Source organism: Sus scrofa, chromosome 6 (assembly GCF_054392235.1).
Source record: "Sus scrofa isolate SSC_HxYL_T2T_F1_AM1 chromosome 6, Sscrofa_HxYL_maternal_Yorkshire_Landrace_v2.0, whole genome shotgun sequence".
Taxonomy (NCBI): Eukaryota; Metazoa; Chordata; class Mammalia; order Artiodactyla; family Suidae; genus Sus; species Sus scrofa.
The window spans coordinates 142883504-142909523 of NC_139388.1; the positions used below are offsets into that span (position 1 = coordinate 142883504).

General features: G+C 40.7%; 1 protein-coding gene across 3 annotated transcripts; it reads left to right on the forward strand.

The window, feature by feature from the left end:
* The first annotated feature begins 61 nt into the window (after positions 1–61).
* On the forward strand, positions 62–25684 carry CRYZ (crystallin zeta). Of its 3 annotated transcripts, none has more exons than XM_084958715.1 (10): positions 62–970; positions 3982–4029; positions 5835–5958; positions 7529–7681; positions 11508–11671; positions 16521–16572; positions 20548–20697; positions 24091–24192; positions 24289–24384; positions 24818–25684. In XM_084958715.1, the coding sequence occupies exons 3-10, from the start codon at positions 5848–5850 to the stop codon at positions 24980–24982; spliced, it is 993 nt and encodes a 330-aa protein (XP_084814841.1). In that variant the 5' UTR covers positions 62–970; positions 3982–4029; positions 5835–5847; the 3' UTR covers positions 24983–25684.
* Positions 25685–26020: the final 336 nt, after the last annotated feature.

Consider the following 26020-nt stretch of genomic DNA (forward strand, 5'->3'; position numbering starts at 1 on the left):
GGGCCCGCCCCTGGGGGCGGGGCGAGGTGGAGCCTGAAATCACAGCGCCGGCCGGGCCCGCCCCTTTCCCGCCTGACATCTGAGGGAATTGTCGCAAGTTTTGGTTTCTCACTCTAGACCCGGGTAAGTGGTTAAAGGAGTTTCCCCGCCGCTGGTCCTAAAGGAGCCGAGCTGAATTTTGACTGCACTCCTGCCCCGTATTCCGTCTTCCAGGGGAATCGGTGAATATGGAGTTGGTGGCTAAAGTCGTTCCCTTCCAGGGGCTGCAAGTCACCAAGGCAGTTTTACTTGCTGGTCCTGGGGGCTCAGCTTTACTTTCCAGCAAGGGTCATCGTTTCCGCCCCACTGCTGGGTGCCCGTTGATACTCCCCCGGCCTGCTCCCCGCTTGACTTCCCTGCACCCCTGCCCGGGCTGTGATTTCCTGCGGCCGCGCGCGGCCGCTGTGGCCCCCAGCCCACCGCCAGCTGGAGGAGCCCATTTCTCCTTTCGAGTTCCCATTGCTTTTCTGTCAGGCCTTTGCTCTTGCTTTGCTTTCAGAGTTGCCGTCTTACTTTTGGAGAGAAATGTGTTGATTTTTTTCACCACCACCCTCGTGGCCCCCAACGGGGAGGATCTTCAGAAGAATTAAAATTACATAATACTCTGTTAACATCGTTAAATATTAAACCAGTTCTTAGAGAAGACTTATCTCAGAGACCAAGGAAGGTGTGTTAATGATTGAACCACTTCAAGGCTAAAGTTTGCACTGTTTGTCCTCAGCAAGTGGAAATGGTTGCGTGATTCCCACCCGAAGCCACTGGGAAGCGCCACGCCTGTCTGGTCAGCAGAAATAAATTCCCCTGAGCTCTGCTCCCCCAGCTCTGCCAGTTGCAGAAGTCTTTTCATCAGAATACCTGGAGGGGTTTCGAATAATTATCTATTCAGCTCCTCCTCCACCCCTTCCTATCTGAAGTAGGGTCTGAGATCCAGGTCAGTGAAGTTACCTGACAAGGTCACCTAGCCAGAAGAGTTTTGTCTACTTTTAATTTTTTTCTAGGTTAAGACTAATAAATAATATACATACCCAAGTAATTCTTAATCAACAGAGGCACATTTTGTAATGATTGATTTTTCTTTACAAGTTTTTTTTTTTTGCTAGATATTCTGATTTAAGTGTTATTTAAGAATTTCTTTTGCTTTTCTCATAATGTGCTTTTGCTTCAGCTTTGTGAACTGATCTGTTCATTCTGTGTTAAAATGGATTTCCAACAATTTCCGCTCCCTTTAATTTTCATTTAAGCATAGCTTGGAAGAGACCACTGAGAACAAATTTTAAATTCTGTTTTTCCTCCATTTGCAAAGTATGCTTGGCAACCTTCCATAGATGAAAAGTAAAACCAAACGTTAAACCAAGGTGCTGTAAATAATTCTTTATATTTGATAAATAGAAAAACCCATTTCAAGTTGAGCTTAATTAAAAACACACACACAGTGTGACAAGCGTGCTACTGACTGCACATGATTTATTCTGAAGAGTAGAGCTTAGAGCAGCCAGGCTGTTCTGAAGCACTCACCATGTGCTGTTGCAGTTAGTCTTCACAGGGATCCTCTGCTAGGGAGTGTTGGCCCCATTTTACAGATAAGGTAATTGTCAGTTTTCCTAATGGAATCACATCCTGTGTATCACTAGTAGATCCCTTAATTTATGGGCATTTGAAAATTTTCAGGGAGTTTCCATGATGGCTCGGTGGTAACAAACCCAACTAGTATCCATGAAGATGTGGGTTTGATCCCTGGCCTCGCTCAGTGGGTTAAGGATCCAGCATTGCTGTGAGCTGTGGTGTAGGTCACAAATGTGGCTTGGATCCTGCCTACACTGCTGTGGCTTTGCTGTAGGCCGCCAGCTACAGCTCTGATTTGACCCCTAGCTTGGGTACTTCCATATGCTACAGGTGCTGCCCTAAAAAGCTCAGTCCATCTCATTATCATTGTTACAAATTATGTATCTAAGAAATTAAAGGTCCTCAATGCCAGTATTTCAAAAGGTGAGATAAAAAGGATTGTACAGTAAAGGAAAAAAATACCTAACAACATTTAAGATGTGGGACTTGGGTTCCTACTCTGCTTCAGTGTGTCCCTGGTAAGTCTTTTTAACCCCTTGAATATTTTCTCTTACATACAATGGATAGACATTTTATTTCCACTTCTGCATATGATTAAATAGTGGTTTTATTTTCTTTTTTTTTTTCTTTTGCCATGCCTATGGCATACAGAAGTTCCCAGGCCAGGGATCGAACCTGTGCCACAGCAGCAAACAGAGCCACAGCAGTGACAGTGCTGGGTTATTAACCCCCTAAGCCACAAGGGAACTCCTAAATGGTGGTTTCGATGACCGTTGCTTCTCTACCTGTTGTGAAAATATTAATATCATGGATGTGAAAGATATACTTTTTAGAAGAAATCAGGTAATGCAAAAGTTTAAGAGTTATTATTAGTGTGTTGTGTTATTTTTATTTTTTTTAACATAGCACCTATATCATGAGGCAGATGATGACCTTGTGTTCAGTGAATAACAACCAGTTGAGAAGGTTTAAAGACAATGAGTGCGAATTAGAGCGTGATCAGTCATAGTGGCAGAGGCTCAGTGGGAAATAAGAGCACCAGAAGCAAAGTAGAGGTCTGGGCTGTGAAGGTGATGCCCAGTTTCCTTACAGATTCCGTGGGATAAAGGTGTAGTCCTGGGCAAGGTGGTGGGGAGGGGGCACTTCTAAATCCAGGATTAAGGATGAATCTGCTTTGTTCTTTTTTCCCAACTTTGCAAATTAAAATTGGATGGAGAAAATATATGTGCTAGCTATTTTTGACAGATTTTATTTCAAGGTAATTTTGCTTTTATTATTGCTTCAATCTTTGAGGATAATAGTGATGTCTGTTGGTGAAGAGATAGATGTGAGAGCTTGAAAGAAATAAATAGGTGGGAGGTTGGTAGGTACCGAAAGTGCATAGAGTTTCTCTTACACAGTGTGTGTGCCTAGAGGCCAGTGTAGATTAGGGCAGAGTGAGGCAGGGCTGGGGATTGTTCTTGCCCTCTGTGCTCTCTGCCTTGGCACAGTGCCTAACTCACCCAATATGTTCAAAAAAATACATGTTCAATGAATAACAACCAATGCTTGGTATTAGTGTTTTGTATAAATGATTCTCTGGACTGTGAACTCTTGGAGGCTAAGGACTTGATTTTACAAGAAGAGTCCTAGAAATATTGTTCAGTTAAATCAACAATGATGGATTTTCCATTGTGGCTCAGCCATAACGAACCTAACTAGTATCCGTGAGGCTGCAGGTTCAATCCCTGGCCTCCCTCAGGTGGGTTAAGGATCCGGCATTGCCGTGAGCTGTGATGTAGATCACAGACGTGGCTTGGATCCCGAGTTGCTGTGGCTGTGGTATAGGCCAGCAGCTGTAACTCCGATTAGACCTCTAGCCTAGGAACTTCCATATGCCATGGGTGTGGCCCTAAAAAAGCAATAAATAAATAAATAAATAAATAAATAAATAAATAATGATGATGATGATGATGATGATGATGATGATAGAATTATACAGCCAAGAATGTTTTAATGAATAAGACATTGGAAAGGAGAAAATAGACAGGAAAGGGACAGTGATATCTCTGTATAGGAGTAAACATTTGCCAGGTTCTGTGCTTGATACTTGCCATGTCACTAGCACAGTAACCCAGAGTAGGAACTCAATTTTCAGATAAAGAGGCTCAAAACAGGTGACTGCCTTGCCCAAGGCCACGTGACTGGTAGTGATAGATCTGGGATTCCTATGGAGAGCTGTCAGATTCCAAAGCCACAACACCATGCTGAAGACCAAAAGGGAAAAAAAAAAAACAAAACCCTGTGTTCTTATTTTCAGAATGGAGAACTTTGATTTGGACAACCTTTCCTGTTTCTGTTTTATTTTCTTTATTATTATGTTTTCATTTTCTTCTCTAGCTTGCGTGAAGACCCTCGTAGAAGTGTAGTAGTGAAACTGCTGAGTGGGTAAGGCTGAGCTGCCTCTTCCTGGTCCTAGTTTTCTGTGCAGAACTGCCCCCGCCACTACTGCTTAGCTACCCCCACAGAGCAGGGGACTTTCTGCCTCCTTCTGCCCCCCTTTTTCTTATAAGAGGGCTGCCCTTCAGAATATATCATTGCTAAGCAACCATTTAGCAATGAAGAGTTTACTTTTTCCTCTGTGCTAGGTACAATATTAAACCATTATAAATAAAGAGTTTTAAAATGACACTTTTGGTTAATCATATCAAGAACTTTCCATCAGTAACACCATTGAAGTGCTTTGATTCCCTCCACACGTTTTATAATTAGCATGGGCTCTGTTCTGAGGAGTCCCATGTCAAGCTTCAGTACGGTAAATTCAGTAAATTAATACTGAATTCTTTCATCTCAGGTCCTAGTTTCTGCAATTCTTTTTGATGTTTCAGCTTCTTGTGGTTGGTGAATATCATTATTCCAGAACTAACAAAGATGTTCCTGGTGATGGCAGAGTCTAACAGTATTTGATGTGGTTAATCTTAAGAAATTGTCATAGCACACAAATAAAACTTTAGAGATCAGTCAAAACCCTTTTTTTTTTTTTGCATCTCTATAGGTACAAGATTTCCAGAGTTATCCAATTCTATATATAAATGTTCTTTACCTTTTCTAAGAGTTTAACTGTGTTTTCATTTTAATATTAACAGCGGTAAGAGAGAAAGGTTAACTAAATTACCTTGTGATTTACAAGAGATTGCATACAAAGCAGTGTTTTGAGTTTTTGTTCATGTTTTTATTTTTTTCTTTTCAGGGCTGCTCTTGCGGCATATAGAAGTTCCTGGGCTGGGGGCCGAACTGAACCTGTGTATCTGCAGCTGCCAACCCAGGCTGCATCTTGTGGCAACACCGGATCTTAACCCACTGAGTGTGGCAGGGATCTAACCCACATCCTCAGGGACACTACATTGGGTCCTTAATCCAGTGAACCACAACGGAAACTCCTCTTTTTAGTTTTTATTGTTTTTCCTCCGCTGTCAAAATGAATGAACTTCTTATAGCTCAATGTTTCAACATTGATAAGTCTCAAGAACCTAATGGTGAGAGGACAAAGCAAATTGCAGAATTCAGTACAATATGATCTGATCTAAATAAAGTTTGAAAATATGCAAAAATAGTCACATTGTTTACCACTGCATATATATATATGGCAGTGGTATTTTATCATGCCTGAGAAGGATGTGTTACTGAGTTTATTGCAAAAGTCACTTAAGACCTTGGGACAGAAATGAATTTTGGGATGGGTACAGGAGGCCAGGGGTATAGTTAGATCTATAATGTTTTAGGTTTTTACAGTGTTACGATTTGTTAAACCTCAGTGGCAGGTAAGTGTTTACTCTATTCTTTATATTTTTCTTGTATTTGAGATATATTACATAATCTAACCAAAAAAGTTCTGTTTATCTAATGTAAAGAAAACTTAAATTAGGTCCTAAAATTTCCAAGATATTGCAGCCCAAGCTTACACAGAAGGAAACCTAAGATATTGTATCATGTTACATCTGGCCAGATGTTTTTGTTTGTATGTCTGTGTTCCCCTGTTGAAGGCTTGAATCCCTACAGGAAGTAATATGAAGTATTTTGTTTGTAGCTGAAGGATTTGTAAGATGAAAGGTTCTTAAACATGAAATGAGATCACTGGTAAGCTCATGATTTAAATTGTTTGAAAAATTGTTTGATCTTCCCCCTGCAGGAGAAAAAACACAGTGATAGCCTAGAAACAGTATGACAATACATTCATTTTGTTTTTTTCTTAGTGTCTAGAGCACCATGGCAACTGGACAGAGGCTGATGAGAGCTATTAGAGTTTTTAAATTTGGTGGACCAGAAGTGATGAAACTCCAGTCGGATGTTGCCATACCAATTCCAAAGGACAATCAGGTAGAAATCATTACTTAAACACAGGCAATAGTTAACACTGAGTATGTGTCTCTAGCACATCAAGTTTATAATGTTCAAAAGGAGCAGACTCACAATGATTTATAAAGACACTGAGCTAGGACAGAGTTTATGCTGCTTACATCTATAAGCCCTGACAAAGATAACATAATTCTAATTAGTGAAGTAAATGTATGAAAATAAATAACATCTAAGAAAATTTTTGAAGTTTAGAATCATCTCTGCCATGCAATAATCACATTTTTCTGAATGGAGTCATAAGTAGTTTTGAACAAGTTATTCTATTACACACTTTCATGATCTTTATTTTGTGCCCAGTAGGCAAACAGTTTTCTTCCACATACATGCTTTTCACATATAAGATAATTTAAATGTGTAGTGTAATCATTTCTGGTGACTTTATCAATAGACTTTTTCAATAAAAATTGTATTTTTGTATTACTTTAACTTTCATGGCTCCCAAGTCTAGCAAGCCTTGTGAAAGTATTTATAGTTTAGCCATAATTTGGTAAAAAATAGTCTTATCATTCCTTCTCAATAGACTGCTGTGCCTACATCCAGCATTTTTTTAGGCCATGCCTGTGGCATATGGAAGTTCCTGGGCCAGGAATTGAATCCAAATCATAGCTGTGACTTATACTGCAGCTGCAGCAACGACAGATCCTTCAACCCACTGTGCCGGGCTGGGGATTGAACCTGCATCTCCATAGCAACCCAAGCTGCTATAGCCAGACTCTTAACCCACTGTGCCTTAGCAGGAACTCCCCAACATCAGGCTTTATCTGGCTTCCCCCAAAGGTCCTTTCATTCCTTCTGTCTTTGTACATATTATTCCTTTAACTTGAAATACCCCTTTTCTTCCACTCTGAAAGAAATTCTATGATTTCAGGCCTAGCTCAAATACCACTTCCTTTGTAAGGCCTTTCCTTACTCTTGTAGCAGAAGCAATCAATCTGTATTAATTAAGGTAAAATTAGCTTCTTAATAGATGTAGCATCAAAATCTCAATGGCTCAACAATAGAAAGTGATTTCTCATTCACTAAATTCCCGAATTCTACAAGGTTGGTGGATAGTTTGCCAGCAGTGATTTAGGGACCCAGACTTCCATCATGTGGCTCTGTCACCTTCGCCACCTTTCCTCTGAGGTCGCGGTGAACCCTCTGCATTGCCTGGGACAGTCTCTGTGGGCCAGGCCTGAAAGTAACTCTCCTTATTTTGTCCACATTCCATTTGGCTGCTCATAACTGTGAAGGAGCCAGAAAAGAATATATTACCTACCCGGGGGGGGGGGGGGGAGTTCCGTGAGCACGTAGAGGTCTCTGCAACACATCCTCTCAGATATTTCTACCACTCTTTTCCCCAAAGGTTTTCAATATAGCACATAAAACATTCTGTCTTATTTTTCATTTATCTGTTGGTTTGTACAACTAGACTGTTAGCTCATGGAAAGTAGGGTTTTCCTTTCCATTTTTTAAGCTGCCATCATCACTCTAGTCGTAGCAGAATGGTCACTAAATGCTCCATGTGAACTAAAGTGCCCTGTTGTTGCAGGTTCTAATCAAAGTCCACGCATGTGGTGTCAACCCAGTGGACACGTATATTCGCTCTGGTACTCACAATATGAAACCACTTCTACCCTATACTCCTGGTTTAGATGTGGCTGGAATAGTAGAAGCTGTCGGAGAGCATGTATCTTCTTTCAAGGTATTACATTTTTAGTTATTTCTATTTCGGTTTAGTATATACATTTTTTTTTTAAACATTTTAACTTCACAATGTATCTGTACTTAAGTCTCTGAAAGAGCCCATTACACAATTTCTGCCACTTGGGGGACTCCTCTAGTCAAAAAAGAAAGTATCTTTTATGTAGAGACCTTGCTTGTTTGCATTGTTGGGAATAAGCACTGGGTAATTTCTGTATCTCTACATCCCCGCTGAATTGAACCAGGATCCTTTGATTTAACAGAAAAACAGAAGGAAAGAAAATAAACAAGGAAATTATACTATTTCCTAGCTCTTGATAATACACAGCCAACACAGTTTTTTTTATTCCATCTCTGAATGCAACTTCACAGAATAAAGGGCAGACTGATTCTTTTGAATAAGTGAAAGATGAAAAAAATACAAGGTCAACTGTACATTTTAGAGCTGTGACTCAGACCAAGGTGATTGAGTCAGGGAAAATGTTATGATCGGGGCTTTTGTTACTTATGTGCCAGAAGACATAAAAACATAGATAGTATATTCCTGTTCCAGCATCTTCCCCCACCATTTCTTGACCTGTTCAACTATGGCAGCACATTTACCAAAATCAAACTGAGACAGTAAAGATTAACGTGGCCCCAGCCTAGGAAGCCAGACATATTCCCACAGCTTTCCTGCCCTCTGCCTGTGGCAGGCTGGCTTCTGCACTCACTGCTCCACTGAAAAGATGCTTGCTAATGTCACTAATGGCCTGTAGATCTCTGGAGTTAATGGGTCTCTTGTGACTTCTCTATGACATTTGACATTCTCAGCCACTTAACTTTTTTCAAAAAAAAAACTTTGTTTCATCTTCTGTGACATGGTTTTCTCCCTTTGTCTTTACCCCTTTTCTCTGGGGAGCCTCTCTCAAGCTGCTTTTTCTCTGGATGTGCCTCACATCCTGGTGTTGCCAGTTCCCTGTACCTTCCAGGACTCTGCTTTGTGTATTGTCTGCCTTCTTCACTCCCGTGGTTTCCATTACCACATGTGCTATCTTGAGCTTCAACTCTTCTACGAAGCTCTGGACCTGTGCTTTCAATACGGGAGCCACCAGCCACAGGTGGCTATTTAAATTCAAGCTCAATTAACATTAAAAAGTGCAATTTCTCTTTCATACAGGATGGACCTATGTGGCTGGAGGCTGCCCTATTGTAAAGTGCAGATGTGGAACAGTTATATCATCACAGGCAGTTGTGTTCTGGGCAAGGGACCCACGTGCTCAGCCTCCAGGAACCTCTTACTTGTTGCATTTAAAACAGCTTATTTTTTTCTCACATCAGACCCTCTGCTCCTCTCTCTCCCTCCCCATGACCTGCGGTGCATAGTCTCTTACCTGGAATTTTTTTGCTTTCTTTCTTTTTTGTGTTTTTGTTTGTTTGTTTGTTTTTGCTTTTTAGGGCTGCACCTCTGGCATATGGAAGTTCCCAAGCTCGGGGTTGAATCAGAACTACAGCCTATCCCACAGCCACAGCAATGCCAGATATGAGGTGTGTCTGTGGCCTACACCACAGCTCACAACAACACCAGATCCTTAACCCACTGAATGAGGCCAAGGATGGAACCCACACCCTCATGCATACTAGTCAGGTTCATTACCGCTGAGCCATGAGGGGAACTCCTGGATTTCCATGAAAGACACTTCACTTACCACCCTCTCTCCTTTCCCTTGAACCTATCCTTGCTCTATAAGGAGTACTTTTCGTCTTTTTTTTTTTTTTTTTTTGCTATTTCTTGGGCCGCTTCTGCGGCATATGGAGGTTCCCAGGCTAGGGGTCAAATCGGAGCTGTAGCCACCAGCCTACGCCAGAGCCACAGCAACGCAGGATCCGAGCCGCGTCTGTGACCTACCACAGCTGGATCGTTAACCCACTGAGCAAGGGCAGGGACCGAACCCGCAACCTCAGGTTCCTAGTCGGATTCGTTAACCACTGCGCCATGACGGGAACTCCAGGAGTACTTTTCTAAAATGTAATTCTGACTGTTTTACAACTCTGTTCTAATCCATGCATTAATTCCTTTTACATTTCAGGCTATCGTTGAAACTGCTTAGGTGATAAAAGAAGACTGTTCTGTGTGTTCTCTCCCATATTTCCATTCTTATCTCCACACCGTCTCACCTCGTACCTTATTCTTTAGTAATAACTATTCTTCACTGCATACCACATGTTCTTTTATCTCTGTGTCTTTGTTCCTATTGGCTCTTTTTGTTTGGCAGGACTCAACTGAAACTTATAAACATGGGTCCAAGGGGATAAAACCTCCAGCTTTCATTTCTTTTCATTTTGTCTCCTAAAAACATGACATCCACACATTAGACTACTCATTCGTTTGGAATGAAGGCTGGTGATTTCTTGACACTTACTCCTGCCACTGGCCCTTTACTTATTTTGTTTTCTTCATCCATGATGACTCTTCCCAGTGCTCATTTTCAGAATCTTGTCCTACCCTTCCAAGCCCACTCCAGATACTAGCTTCTTAGTGAAGCTATTCTTCATTCCTTCAACTCAGACATAATTCCTTTCTTTTGCTTGTACCCATCTTTGGTGGTTTGTCTTGTTTGCCTTGCTTTGTAATTATTTCTGTCATTTTCTTCCCTATTCCTGAAGCTTGAGATTAGGGAGAAGGTCTGGCTATTAATATCCTTTACAGTACTGCCTTTCATAGTGGATTCTTCGAACAAGTTTGAATTTTATTGCAATCAATGCAACATGTTTTTAAACTTAAAAACAAGATTTTTTAGTTATGTTTGACCATTTGCAGGCAACATTATCTTTGACTCTTAGATGCCTTTTGAGTCTTTTTTTGTCCCTACTCCACTACATAGTGACTAATCATAGGACAAATTTAAGTATATTGAGAGTTATTGCCTAAATGTTTTGCGTATTCCAAGGAATACTTAGTTTTTGTTTGTTTGTTTGTTTTCCTCAAGAAAGAAGAGATAAGGGAGGTGAGTGTGCTGGGCAGTCTAATTTCCCTCATGTGCATGTCACAGAGGGAAGGCCTGTGGTGTCTGGAAGTATCACTCACCCTTGGTTATGCATCTGCTTTTCGGTAGCAAGGACCCAATAGATGTTTATGGAGAGTTTGTAGTGTTTCTGGTGCTGTGATGGATCCAGATCCCTTCCTGGTTCATCTTTGCTGTCAGGATCTAGGCAGAGTTGCCTGCTTTTTGGTATATGCGTGAAAAATGAGGGAAATACAGGAAGAAAACTATGGAGAGGATTTAGAACAGACATTTTGTGTGTGGAAGAAATCTTACATTTTATTTTTTTCTTCTCCTTAGTATTTTGGACCCTCCCCCCCCCCAAAAAAAATTGGTGTATATTAACTGCCATTTACTAACTACCTGATCTGAGGAAATTATTGAACTTTTTTGTGCCTCAATTTCCTCATCTGTGTAGCAGAATTAACTAAAGGGAGATAATAAAAGTGCTTTCCTCATAGGTTGTTTTGAACATCAAATTAGATAATACTCACTAGACACTTCCTGCAGTGCCCCAGTAAGCTCCCAGTAAAGTTTAGTTATCATCAGCATTAGACCACACTACATGTTCTCTTTATTCTTGTTTTTCCTATTTCCCTTGATTTTCCTTCTTACTAGTTCCATTAATAAAATATTTAAAAATGATCAGCATCTTGAAGTTCTTTTTATGAGACCTTAGGGTGTAGAAGACAATATATAAATGCTCACTTATTTCTTGTTATAAAGTTGCATCGTCAAGGACTGAACCCATTTTGACAGCGTTTTTAATCGCTAAAGCATTTATTAAATTATTTCTTTCTCTAGAAAGGTGACAGAGTTTTCACAGTCAGCACTCTCTCCGGGGGCTACGCAGAGTATGCTTTAGCAGCCGACGACACTGTTTACATGCTGCCAGAAAAACTGGACTTTAAACAAGGAGCTGCCATTGGGATCCCATATTTTACTGCTTGTCTTGCTCTGCTCCACAGGTAACAACACACTCTGTCAGTTTTTCAACCAGCATCAGAGGAGGGCAGTATTAATTGGAAGAGGATAATATATAATTTACTATCCTTCCTACCACCCGTTCATCTATCTGTCAGTCATTCTGGGTTACCATTTAGTTACCATTAAGCATCATGGAGCAGAAACTGGACGATTGGGAGATTGTCTTAATCACTGAGGAGACAAAGAGTGTCTTTGTCTTTGTCTTTGTCTTCAAGATGCTCACCGTCTAGTAAGGGAGGTAGACAAGAGTCATAATGCTGATTAATAATGTGGAGGACTAGTAGTAGAGATGTACCCAGGGATTTATGGGCGATGTAAGACTTGCATTAATTTAAAGCCATCGTTCAAAAATCTTGTTCTCCAGCCCCGGAAACCAACTACTGCAACTTAAAAGCCAAGTATAGGGCTCTACCCGAGACCCACCGGTCAATTTCTATGGCCGGTCAAATTCCATGTTTTAATCAAATTCCCTAGGTACTTGAAAAATACCAGAGGGAATTATCCTGGGGAAGGGTAGTTGGAAGTGGAGAGGACATTCTAGACAGTGGGAACAGCTGGTGGCGGGGGAAACATCGTGGTATCTGGGTTGAGCTCTAGCAACTTGGTTTTGTTGGATAGACAATTTCAAGGCAAATGTGAAAGATAAGGTTGGAACATAGTAAACTCTCAATAAATGTTAGCTGTCATTATCAAATGACTTCAGATTGTAAAAAGCTAGATTATAGAGCTCACACATTTTTCCGTAAGGGATTGGGGTCATGAAGAATGGATGTGATGACAAGAATGGAGAAAGAGGTGGGAGGGAGTTCTAGGCAGAATTCTAAGGGCCAGCGCATGGGTCATGGTAGGAGAGGTGAAGAGGAGAGGACAGCTGTTTAGGGAGTAAAATCAGAAATATTTCATGAGTGTTTGCATGTAGAGAATAAAAGAGAGAAAGAGCTTGAGAAAACTTAGAGCTTTATAACTTAGGTAATGTTTAACTTGACAAAGGGAAGGAAGGAAAAGTTTCAAAGGGAAACTGAGTTCAGTTTTGGACGTGAAACTCGACACACATGGTTGCGGAGAAGTCCAGCAGCCTGTCAGATGAAAGAGTTTGAAGCTCGAAGGCTGGAGATAGAAATTTGGGGCTGTCAGCATGTGGTGAGAGTTGACGAAAGGGAAGGCATTGAAATCCCTCAGGGAGTGAGAAGAACAATGGAGTAAGAATAGAACCTTAGTGAACAGTGACATTTAAGAGTGTGGTCAGCACAAGGGGACAGAGTTGTCAGAGAAGCAAAGGGAGTGTATCCCAAGGCCAGCAGAGGCTAGAGGTCATCGTGTCTGTGAAACTTGTGTTAAGCTCGCCTGTGTTGAAGCTAGGAAGACCCAGGTTATATACTCTCCAGCTGCCACGGTCACATTACCTTCCTGTCACAGCTGTAGTTTGCTGATTTGAAAAATACAGATAATGATAGCACAGCACATCCCTCATGGGGAGTGGTGAGAATTAAATGAGGTAACGCACGTAAAGCTCTTAGTGTGAGCATAGCACAGAGTAAGTGTGTAGTCAGGGTGGGTAGTGTGAGGGGTAGCAATTGCTCTGAGGAGGGAAGCTAGCTGTCAAGTGCAGCAGTGAGGTCTGTTTGGAAAAAAATAACAGCTGGGCTTGTAAATTAGGAGGTCATTGGTGGCTTTTGTCAGATCACTTTCAGTAGAGTTGTGGACTGAAGGTTGATTGCGTAGGTTGAAGAAAGAAAAGGAAATTGATTCTTGAATGGAGACAACTCTTTAGAAATGGGAGGTTCAGGAGTTCCTCTCGTGGCTCAGTGGTAACAAACCTGACTAGTATTCATGAGGATGTGGGTTCGATCCCTGACCCTACTCAGAGAGCTAAGGATCCTTCACCACCATGAACTGTGGTGTAGGTTGCAGATGCGGCTCGAATGTGGTGTTGCTGTGGCTGTGGCCAACGCTCTGATTCACCGGGGTCCCCTCCATATGCCACAGGTACAGCCCTGTAAAACAATAAATGAATAAATAAATAAATAAAAAAGGGAGTTGACAGGCAGTGTGTGGGGGGGCACTTGAGAGTGTGGGAACTAAAGTGTTTTTTTTAAGTGTGAACAGGACTTAAACGTGTTTATACCAGAGAAAGGATCTAGCAGAGAGGGAGAGATGGAGGGTTTGGAAAAGGGGGAGGTGGCAGATGGAGCAAGATCCTGCATAAGGCAAGAAAGAAAGGACTTAAGACAAAAGTAGAGACACTGGCTTCAGATATCGAAAGGAGAGCTTGTTTGTTACACCTGGAAGAGGTAAAGATGGTGTGATTATGGGAAGGTGTGGGCAGGGAGGTGGGGTGTGGAGGGGACTCACATGTGACTGCCTCACTTTTCATAATTAAATAGGAGGCAAAGTGATCTTTTGAGAATCAAAACTGTAGTGGCAACAAAATGCATGGTTGTACATTGTAATATTAACCCAGGGCTGAAATATTAGTGGCAGAATGGAATAGTGCAAGGAAATGAGAGCACTGGAGAGAAAGGGGGGAGAAGGTGGGGCAGGGTACACAGGGGTCTTGACTGACTACAGGAGGAAGTGAGGCCAGGAGCAGCAGGAGGGCAGAACTAGAGCCCTGGAGAGATGGCAATCTCAGCAACGTGGAGGAACGCATTTCAAGAGATTATGGGTTTACAGAATCAGGAAGGAGATTATTGTCATAATATTGATTATTGGGGTCTCAGGTGGATAGCTTAGGTGTGGTTATTGGGTGTGGCCCTGAGAGAGAATGGTGAAAGTGGAGGAGAATTCAGGGATTGTGATGGGAGTTACCTCCTCCATGAGTGTTGAAATTTCCCAGATGAGGGTGGAAGAGGAAACCTGTGTGCCAGGCCCCAGTCCTCAGTAACTAGGCTACTGCAACAGCAGGGAAGGCCTGGCCACACGCTCAAGGCCTGCCATGGGCCCCAGGGGCAGAGGATTGTCAGTCAGGGTTCTCTAGGAAAACAGAACCAACAGAATGTGGATATCGGTGGATTGATTTGCGGAGGCCCAGTGAGTTTAAAGAATCTGATGGTGTAGACCAGCAGGCTGGAGACCTGAGAAGAGTTGCAATTCAAATCTCAAGGCAGCATGCTGGCGAAATCCCTTCCTGCTCTGAGAGAAGTACTTCTTTGTTCTCGTAAGGCCTTCCACTGATTAGGCGAGGCCCATCCACATTATGGAAGATAATCTGCTTTACTCAAAGTCTACTGTTATCCAAGAAGTACCTTCATGGAGCTCCTGCTGTGGTACAATGGATTAATAGTCTGCCTGTGGTGGCTTGGGTCTCTGGAGGTACATACAGGTTTGATCCCCAGCCCGGCACAGTGGGTTAAAGGATCTGGCATTGCTATGGCTGCAGCTTAGATTGACATCCAGAATGTTCGGCCCAGCCAAGATGACACATGAAATTAACCATCATGGTGACTCTACATAAGGACAGAAGGATTGTAGCCATGGGATCCAGGGAGGGTTAGTCTGCATTCTTTCCACCCACTGCAGGTCCAGGGATTTAGGAGAATGTGCTTAGTGGTTGAGGAATCATTTATAAGATTTTTAAAAATTTTGTTTTACAGCTGCACCTGCAGCCTATGGAAGTTCCCAGTCAAGGGGTTCAATTGGAGCTGCAGCTGCCGGCCTACACCACAGCTACAGCAAACCGGATCCTTAACCTACTGAGCAAGGCCAAGCCAAGACCCATGTCCTCACGGATACCACGTTGGGCTCTTAATCTGCTGAGCCACAACAGGAACTCCTGTCTATAAGATTTTTTAAGAAATCATTGGGAAGTATTTCATACTCCATAGTATAGCATTAATAATCCTAGTCCCTTACATTTGTATTTTACTTTTGAAAATGTCAAAGTGGTGGGTAATAGCTATCTCAGTTTATCGTCCCAAACCCTCAGTTTAGCTCACTGCCCTCAACCCCCATCTCCAGGCAGGTGTGTGGGAGAAACTTCGTTTACTGACTCACTGTTGCCATCTGTCTGCTGTTGGCACAGGGCCTTGAGCAGAACTCCCAGATGCTGTGTTCTCACCCTGAGATTGAACATAGTGTCTGTTCAGGGCAGCCACCCCCATTGTCCTAGTGAGTAGAGATCCTCCCTTAGAGTCAGATCTGGGTCATAGTCCTTGCTGGCTTGTGACGCCAGCACTGTTCATCTGGAATGATAAAGCATCCCCTCTGTCCTGCTGCACCTTCCTTGTTTTCAGTGCAGTAGAAAAGTAGTGGTAAGAAGTGAAAAGAATCTTATTTCACCAGAGGGTCTAGACATTTTAGAGAGTGACAGGGGAACCCATGTGACAGGCTTTATTGTATTTCTTACTCTCTTACCATCACTGACTCAGCATTGCTTTCAGAGCCGAGAGCTTAGAGGCTGCGTAGCCAGATGTTCAAAGGCTTGGGGAAGGGGGAGGGTAGTGGCTCTCTTTGCTTGGGTATTCCTCTGGACCATGGAATAAAGACTGAGCTGTAATAACCCTGCTTTGAGACCCCACTCCTCTCAGATAAGCAATTTCACTTAACCTGCAAGGCCTCTTAGAACATGATTTCAGCATCCAGCACGGTGCCTGGCACAGAATAGCCTCTCAATAAACGTTTCTTAAGTAAATAAATGAAGGTTGTCCTGTATCTGAAGAACCATTGTTTGACATCGTAGAGCCTGGAGAAGATCTTGGGTTGTGTATCAGTGAGTTTCCTCTTTGGTTAAGTGTTAGTTGAACTGAAGGTAGGATTTCTTTATGCATTATCACAAACATTGGGCTTAATTAGCTCCAAAGTAAGGCAATGAACCTATGCTTTCTTTTTCAGTGCCTGTGTGAAAGCTGGAGAAATTGTTCTGATTCATGGGGCTAGTGGAGGGGTAAGTAATTCTTTTAAGTTTATTTTTTAAAGAGCTTATAAGACAAAGAGTGTGTGTATGTGTGTGTGTGTATGACTGGGTCACTGCTTTATAGCAGACATTGGCACAACATTGTAAATGAACTATTATTTTAAAAAAAAAAGAGCTTTGTAAATTTCACGTTTTCTTTAGGTTGTTTTTAAAAGCCAAATTTAGAGTCAAGAGTGCTTTTTTTCTTTTGAAGCCTCTTTAAAATTCTTGTCTTCTGAAGGTGACTCCCTGTCATTAGTTTAGCATTTCTTGGTTAATAAATTCAACAGATTACCCCATCAAAAATGTTATGCATTAGGTTTTCCACCTGTGTTGGGTATAGACCAAGATAAACTGGCTTTGTTTTTCTCTTCAAGTAGCGAATGTTATAAGAATATTTATTTAGAATTTTAAACAGTTCCTTAAGGTTTATAAAAATTCCCTATTCCCTTAGATAAGGAAACTAAGGCTCATTAAAGCTTTACCTCTGTTGCCCCAGACAGCACTGCAAAGCCACACTGTGAGCACTTCCTCCTTTCTAGCTCCCTGCCCCTGCTCGCCTGCTGCGCTTTGATGACATTCATGGAGTGCACAGTGTCCTTAACACCACAACCCACGGCTTAAAACTCTGATGTGGGGGGGCTCAGAATTTATAACCTCAGCCCTTCAGTGAAATCACCCAACGCAGGGCTGTCAGAAACCTCTTCAAGAAACTGGCTGTCAATCTGCCTCTGAGGAGCTTAGAGGAAAAGTTAGAGCTCTGAGGTTGGAATTTAACAAGAAATCCACATGACCTCTATCCTGCATGTAGAGGCTTTAGAAATTTTGGAAACCAGACTTCACCTTTTTAAAATACAGGGCCTGGGGCAGGATGGCTCACCTTGAGGAAGCTGGCAAAGCCATTCAGAGCACAGTGTATTCCAGAGAGTAGGTGGGAAGCAGTAACCTATTAATGGCACATTGTTCTGGGACTAATGAGAGGCATCCTGAAGATGTGAATTTGCCTGTAATGGTGGCCAGATAATACAAGCAGAGAATTCAGACCTCTGTGTGTTTGTTACTTTACACGGATGAATCAAAGGTTTCACACCCAGCTTCCTATGTACCTCCAAAAGATCAGTTGCTGCAGGATTGTATGGATCAGACTATTTATTAAAAAACACCAAGATTATCTTTCTGGAGCTAGAGAAAATATGACAGATACACCTTGTCAAAAACTCGCATTGTTTAGCTTCACCAGAGAGGCTATTCAAATTGGTGTTAAATTCAGTTTAATCCTGAATAACTAAAGGATCTGTCAAACATGCGTTTATTTAAATTGCTTTGGTTTTCAGAGAGCTAACCTTGTGCTCTGTATCAAAGGGAGGAGATTTCAGTAGGAAGGGGAGAGAAGAGTTTAAAGAAAATCTCTTTTTTATTCCCTTTACCCTCTTATAAAGAGCCCGGTCGCTTCATCATGGTTTTTTTTTAAAAAGCAAATCCACCGTGTTCTCTGTGCTGGCTGAGTTTGTTAAATCCAGGGCTGGCTGGGATAGGCTGGCGACCTGGTGTGTGAAGCTCTTCTGATCCTCCCTGCCCTATCAGAGGGAAACAGTACCAGGTTTTTGTCTCGCTTCTGTTTGTACTTTCTGTCCTCATTTAAATCAAATTCCTTTGGGATTATGGTATGTATTTAAAATGGTGTCGAATTTTCGAACACAGCTATCATCCAGGTATGTTGGTGGTGGGAAGTGCCCCATTTCAATGTCAGCAAAATAAATAGAAGAAAAATAGTTGACCCATAATGGTTACATCATCTTTTGAAGGAATATTTTTAGTAGAATTATTGACAAGAATAGAAAAAATAGCACCTTTAAAATAGCTCTTGAGTGCCCCTTTCAAATACTTACAGCATAAGGAGAAATATTTACATTAACCCTTAGGTTAAAATGTGGTTTTAGTAGAGGCCCTTTTTAAAAAATTATTATTGAAAATTAAAGTAGCAAAAATCAGTTGTGCTAACCCCATAGTGCCATATTATTTCACGGAATTGAATGTCTCTCACACTCAGTAGACAGTGAGTTCTGAGTGTTTGTTTTAGTTAAACAAACCCTCACCGTAACTCAACTGGCTGGGTTCAGGCTCATCACTCCCATACGCCACACAAAGGTCTATTTCAGGCCTGCGAGCCTGTGATTCTATTACAATTTTAATTAGTTTCTATCATCATTTTTTCATTTAAATTCTTTTCTATTATGCCCAATCCATGATGATTTTATCTTTCTTTAAATCAGTGGTTATGAATAAGGGGAGATTTTGTATCATCTCTCCTCCCCCTCAGGGACATTTGGCAGGGTCTGGGGACACAGCTGGATAAAGGAGTCTGGCATCCAGTGGACAGAAACTACCCATGCTGCTAAACATCCTTCAAAGCACAGGATAAGCCCCCACAGCAAAGAATTACCTGCCCCAATAGTGCCAAGTTTGAGAAAGCTTGCTCTAAATGGATGTGGCACTTCTCTGTGCCATTCATTTGGCATGTGATCGAAGATGTATTTCCTAGTATTGCAGTTTAATTGCTTTTATCTAGATTCCTGCAATAATTTTATTTCTCCTTTATACTAAGCACATTTATCCAGTGATTTCATCCAATCCTCTGGCTTTAAATACTTCTATAAACTGCTGAATCTCAAATTTATGTTTCCAATTGTGAGTTCTTTTAAGCCCAAACCCATATTCGGCTGATGACTGATCATCTTTAGTTAGGTGAGCACTGTACAGAGTTGGTGCCTTCTAACCCTCCTCATCCCAGTCAGTCCACCCCGTTAATCTGGCCAGAGGCCTGGGAGACATCCTTGATTTCTCTCTTTTGCTCACCTCCGCCTTCAATCTATGAGGAAGCCCTGGTCTTCCTGTTCCCATTCCCCCCACGTTTTTTGGTGTTCTTTTAAAAGCCAAGTTTAATTTAGATCCTATCCCTCTCCTGCTTCAACTCTCTAGTAGTTCTGCATTGCTCTTAAATATAATCCAAAGCCTTTACATCCAAGGCTCTGTGTGCCTTGGCTTCTCTGTGCCCCTCCAGCCTCATCTACTCTCTCCTACATGCCCACCCTCAAGCCACATTGACCCTGTCTCTGACCCTTGAATTCCTCAAGCCACATTGACCCTGTCTCTGACCCTTGAACTCCTCAAGCCACAACCATTCTGATACTCCAGGAGGCTGCCCAGACCTTCCCATGGTGGGCCTTTGTTCATCCAGGTCTCATCTCTTCAAAGTGGCCTTTCCTGATGACCTAACTTGCCCTTTTCCATGTCTCTTTATAACCCAATAGGCTGTTTTTTCAAGTTCTTTTCATTTTCTGAATCTACCTTATTCACTTATTTGTCTGGGTGCTTATTATCTCCCCCACCCCTTCCTTAGAATGTAAGTTTCTTGCATGAAGAACCATGTCCAGCATATAGTAAACAATAAATTTCATTATAGTAATGAATAAATTAACTTACCCATTTGTGTACCTCTCTCCCACTGAAGTGGTAGAGGCCTTACATTTGTTATGTAGTACTTTATATGTACAAATAAAGTATGAGGTCAGAGAGCGTGTTTCGATCATCTTTAAACTCCATTCTCTTCTGCACAAAGCAGATGGTCAGTGAACGTTTTGTGCAGTCTTTGTAAACTCAAGCTCTACAGTCTGCTGTGGTCCACCTCCTATTTCTATACATATAAGCTTCAGTTTGCTCATCTGTGGACCAGGGACAATAACAGTATCTACCTCATGGGCTTACTGTGAGGATGAGATGAAGCAATGTGTAAAACGCATTTAGTGTAACACCTGGCATAATATTACAAGTACTCAAGTTAGCTGTTGTTGTTCTTATGTCATTGTTTAGACTCTTAAATTTCTTAACGATAGGCTCATTATACATATTTCACATTTGCAAAGATGTAAAGAATCTAAAACTATTGGTCTGTATTTTGTTTTTCAGGTTGGAATAGCAGCGTGCCAAATTGCTAGAGCTTATGGCTTAAAGGTTTTGGGCACAGCTGGTACTGAGGAAGGACAAAACATTGTTTTGCAAAATGGAGCCCATGAAGTGTTTAATCACAGAGAAGTTAATTATATTGACAAAATTAAGGTAAAATTGTTCTATAATTTTATGAATGTATGTTTTTATTTCATGGGAGACTTACATGTTCTTTTTTAAGTTCTTTCTTCAACTACTCTCCTAAAATTGTTTTGTTTTGTTTTTTTTGCCTATGTGTGTTTTAAAGTTTTAATTAATTTAAAAAACGGAGATGTCTAATTTTCAAAACTTCATTATCATTTTGTCAGGTTTATTTTTACCAAATAAAATACAGCCTTTCTAGAGGCTTATAGCTATAAACATTGATATTCTCTGATGCAAATCACATTTTAGTAAAGCCACAGCATCATATTTACAGCTGTGAAGGGTTTTATATATATATATTTATATGTATATTGTGAAATGATGACCACAATAAGTCTGTTACCATACATATTTTTCCTGTGATGAGAACTTTTAAGATCTATTCTCTTCGATGGATATAATACAGTGTTATTAACTACATTCTTTGTGCCATAATTTATATCCCCGTGACTTCCTTATTTTATGATTGGAGGTTTGCATCTTTTGACCACCTTTAACTCATTTCACCCATCCCCCACCCCCCTACTCCACCTCTGGCAACAAAAAGCTTTTCTTAATATAATTGACATAGGTGTCAATTTTCCATAGAAGGTACTGTTATCCACAGATTACACACTGGGTCTGACTAGCCTAGGGCTTGAATATTATTTGTTTTCTGGATGCTTTGGAGGAGGATCACTACCTCCTCCAAAGCGATGAGATAGAATTTATTGTTGCATAGAGTCCATTGCTACAGCAGAATTCAAGTGGATTCTGGAAGTTCTCCGTTTGTACTGTAGTAGCACTTAACTAAACACTGAATTACTTTGTCCATCTTCAAACTACTTGCTCATGTTGAGAAAGAATTAGGATCTTCCAATTACTCATTACTGTGTAAACAGGGTCTTTACAAACTGAGAAAAAATGTGAGTGAGAGTTTGTTTATTACCCCTAAATCATCTTGCCAAGAAAGTAAAGGCACCCCTTTGTTACATGTCAAGGGAAGCTTCAATTGAGTATATACTCCGAATACCATTATCTAAGAGTCTAAGAGTATTTACATAGAAGATAAATGGCCAGTTATTTTAAGAATATGTTTTTGTTTTGCAGTCTCATTTGAAGACGTGAGGCCTTGTAACTTCCATCTCTTCTACTGTTTCCTTGTGGTTGAGTCTCATTCTCCAAAAACATTCTCTTAACCTTTTCTCTCCCTCTCACCTCTCTCCCCTTTACCACCGCACTTCTTGAAAAAGTAGGGGTGTACTTACTGTTCTTCCTCCCTTACTTCCCATTGCACTTTGCTTCCACCTCAGTTACTTGGACTGCTTGTGCAGGGCACTGATAAGCATCTGATTACCTACCAGCTAGCTGCTCTTGTCTCTGTCCTCATCCTGTTTGAACTTTCAGGAGCAGTTGATCCTGCCTACACCTTCTGGAAGGTGGTTCTCTTCTCACTTCTCTGACTTACTTTAATTCTCCTTCCCCTTCATGGTACTTACATGTGGATACTCCTTAGCTTTTTCCCCTTGGTCTCCTCTCTTTGATGCTACACAGATCTATCTTGTACACATTCTTTTTTTTGGCGGGGGGGGGGGGGGCTTTGTAGGGCCATACTTGCAGCATACGGGCATATGGAGGTTCCCAGGCTAGGAGTCAAATCAGATTTACAGCTGCTGGCCTACACCGAAGCTCATGGCAGTACCGGATCCTCAACCCACTGAGCAAGTCCAGGGATTGAACCTGCAACCTCATGGTTCCTAGTCAGATTCATTTCTGCCGTGCCACAACAGACTCCTTTTTTCTTTTTTTTTCCTCTTTCTCATACACATTCTTATACCAGTGACTTCCAACACCATCTTTGGCCTGATTCCCTTACGACATCAGTCTGCTTGACCTTATCACTCATCTGGGCCCCCAGAACAATAACCCACATTTCATTCCTTATTCCCATCGTTTAATTACCATTCTCCCTCCCACCGTCAAGTTGGTCCCTTATCTGTTGGTGTCCTCTCTGACATGCCTTTGAAATATGTCTCTGTTTCTCTTTTCCAGACACCAAGGTAACGTAGTTTAGCCTCATCTTCTCCAGCTTTGACTCCTGAGCACCTTCTCTCCTGTTTCCAGTGTTATATGATTCTCTATCTTTAAAAAAAGGAAGAAATAAGTCTTCAGAAATAAGAGAGCTCCAGGAGAATAGGAATTTTCATCTTTCTTGTTCCTCGCTGTACTTCAGTGCCTAAAACAGTGCCCGGCACAAGAAAATTAATGAACACCTGCCCCATAAAAGTCCAAATGTTTTAACGTGGCATTCAATGCATTTTCAGTCTGAACCAACTTGCAGTCTTCTGTCTTCTACCTGTTTCTCCCCCCCGCCATCACCTTCCCAGAAGCTGGGCTGCATTCCAATTCCAACTTGTCCTCCAATTCCAATTCCAGCTTGTCTTCCCTGCTGGGCTGCCTTCCAATTCCAACTTGAACTCCTAGTTCCTACATCTTTGCTTTTCTGTTTCTTCTGTCCAGACTGACTGCCTCGTGTCTGGCTGCCTTTTGCCCCGCTCTTTCTTCTGTTTCACTTAAGAAACTCCTACTCATCATCCATCAGGGGCCATTTCATCATCTCTGTGCTGTTATTTTTGACCTTTACAGGTGATCAGAATTGTAACTTTTCCCTTTTCCCTTTATATCCTATAGCTTATTTCTAATTCAGTACTTAGCCCAGCACATCACATGATTGTAGTGTTTCCCTTCTTCCTACTTCGTTTGGAGCTCTTTAGGTCCACCCTGACATTCCTAGGACCTCGAACAATGCCTGACACAGGTATTCATTTTTTTTGTTGTTAAGATAAATGAATACAAGGTAAACATGTATAGCTTATTTTAGATGTTTGAAACCAACATCTGAGAGCCTAAAAGAAGTGTCAAGCTGATTGTAAACCACTTAGAACAAAATTAAATGCACACACACAAACAATCCTGTCACACCAGTCAATGATTTTTTTCTTATGTTTTTTTGCTTTTTAATAAAAAAATGGGAACCTTGTTGCTATTTTGGGTTTTTGGCTTGTTTCTTTCTCTATTAAAATACATTTTGAATATAGAAAATTTTCAGCTAAGGAAAAAGTGTTTTATAGACAAGTTGAGTCTTAAGCACCTGAAAATTATAGGCAATTTTATTTCATTATTTTATTTATTTAATATAAATCTTTATCATTTGGATGTTTTAGCTGATACCTTGGAATTATATCATCATTATTATCTTAAAATTTGCATTATTAGTGTTTAAAATTTAACATGTCATTTGAAACATTTCTGTAATACATGGGGATGTGGTAACAGTTTTTTTTTTTTCTAATCTACTCTGCATTCTTTTATGTTATATAGAAATCTGTTGGTGAAAAAGGAATTGATGTGATTATTGAAATGTTAGCTAATGTAAATCTTAGCAATGATTTGAATCTTTTGTCACATGGAGGACGAGTAATAGTAAGTCTTTTTTTAAAAACCACTTTGAAGTTTTACCATAATTTAACACTATTTTGCAGTAATCTTTAATGATAAACATTTTCTTTTTCATACTAGATTGTTGGCTCCAGAGGTCCTATTGAAATAAACCCTCGGGACACTATGACAAAGGGATCTAGCATAAAAGGAGTTGCTCTCTATTCATCAACCAAGGTGGGAAAAGAAGTGACTCTGATTTTGGTAACTTAAACACTGATGCAATTTTCCTTGTCAGGCAGACTGAAAGTTTAGGTCAGTGTTAAACTTAGTTATTAAGTGGGTTACGGATTAATCCCTGGAAGATAACTAGGGTCATAATATCATTTATTTTCCAAGCTAGAGCACTCATGAAAGAGAACAGAGATCCCATTAGTAATTACTAATTACTTTAGGACAACAGGTGCCTTGTAAACTGAGGCTGCTGCAGACAAATTGCACTGATAGTTAACCTGCAGAGAACTACTTTCTTTATAGTTCGGGACAAGTTGACAAAAGCCATGCATTTTTCTTGGATTCTGAAAATTTTTAATGCTTCTGAAAATTAAGTCTTATGTTCCTCTATTAAAAAACAAACAAACAAACAAAACCTTTTTTTTCTTTGCCTTAGGAGGAATTTCAGCAGTTGGCAGCAGCCCTTCAAGCTGGAATGGAAGTTGGTTGGTTGAGACCTGTGATAGGTCCTGTGTATCCACTGGAGAAGGCGGCCCAGGCTCATGAAGACATCATTCACAGCCGTGGGGCTACTGGGAAAATGATCCTTCTCTTAAAATGATTACTCCTTCCTTAGATTTCCTATGCAATGAGATGCTTTAATTAGCATCCATTCGTTTCAGTGATCTTGTTATATTTGAAAACAAAGTTTTATCCTTGGAGATCACAGGCATTGGAGTATGGTTTACTTTGTGTCTGGCTATATTCTTTATGCCTGCCACCTCATCAAGGAGTCATCCCAATAGGAATTAGAATGTTGGTAGTCTCTTGGCATTGGTGCGCATTACAGAAATTCCTAACTGATGCTTGCTCATTAATTCCCTACTTTTGACGAAGACGTGCTAATTCAAAATAACACTACTTGATTTCCAAGCCTACTTCTCCTTATAAAGCTTCTTTAGTCTGATTAGTCCAGAACTATATTGGACTCTGAAAGTTTTCTGGACTGAAGTAGACCCCTTTTCACCAAAACTGATCTCATCTAGATCTACACATCTCTCAGAGGGCAAGATAACATCCAAAGAAATTTATTCGTTTTCCAGTATTTCCCAAAATATTAGAATATTCAGTAGGTTAATGATTGATTACCAGCGGTCCATATATTCTGTGAGGACAGCAGCTTTATCTTTGGTATAATATAGTAGGCACATAGTTTACAAATAGGTACTTTTTGATGGATTCAACTTCAAAGTGGATTTAGAATTTTCAGTTTATATGATGAGTGTATATTTTTATTAAATTAATAAATGAATTAACACATTAAGAATGATCTGCTTTTGTTATTATAATGTGGTAACTGCAATAAATTCCATAGGAAATTTAAAACTGTTTTTCTAGTTTGTCTTATGTATAGTACTTGCCTTGCATCACTTCACATAGCACCAAATAGTTATTCCTAACAGCATTCTGTGTTGGAAGTCTTTCTATCAAAGAAATAAAGTGATGGTTATGTAGAAATTTTGCCATCAATATCATGTCCTAGGAAATGAGGTTGGATTGTTATTTTTGTTCTTGTTTTTCTTCATGTGGACACAACGTCCTACATGTTGTTGTATTATATGGTTGATTATCTTGGCTGGATTTGTTCTGTTGAATGACA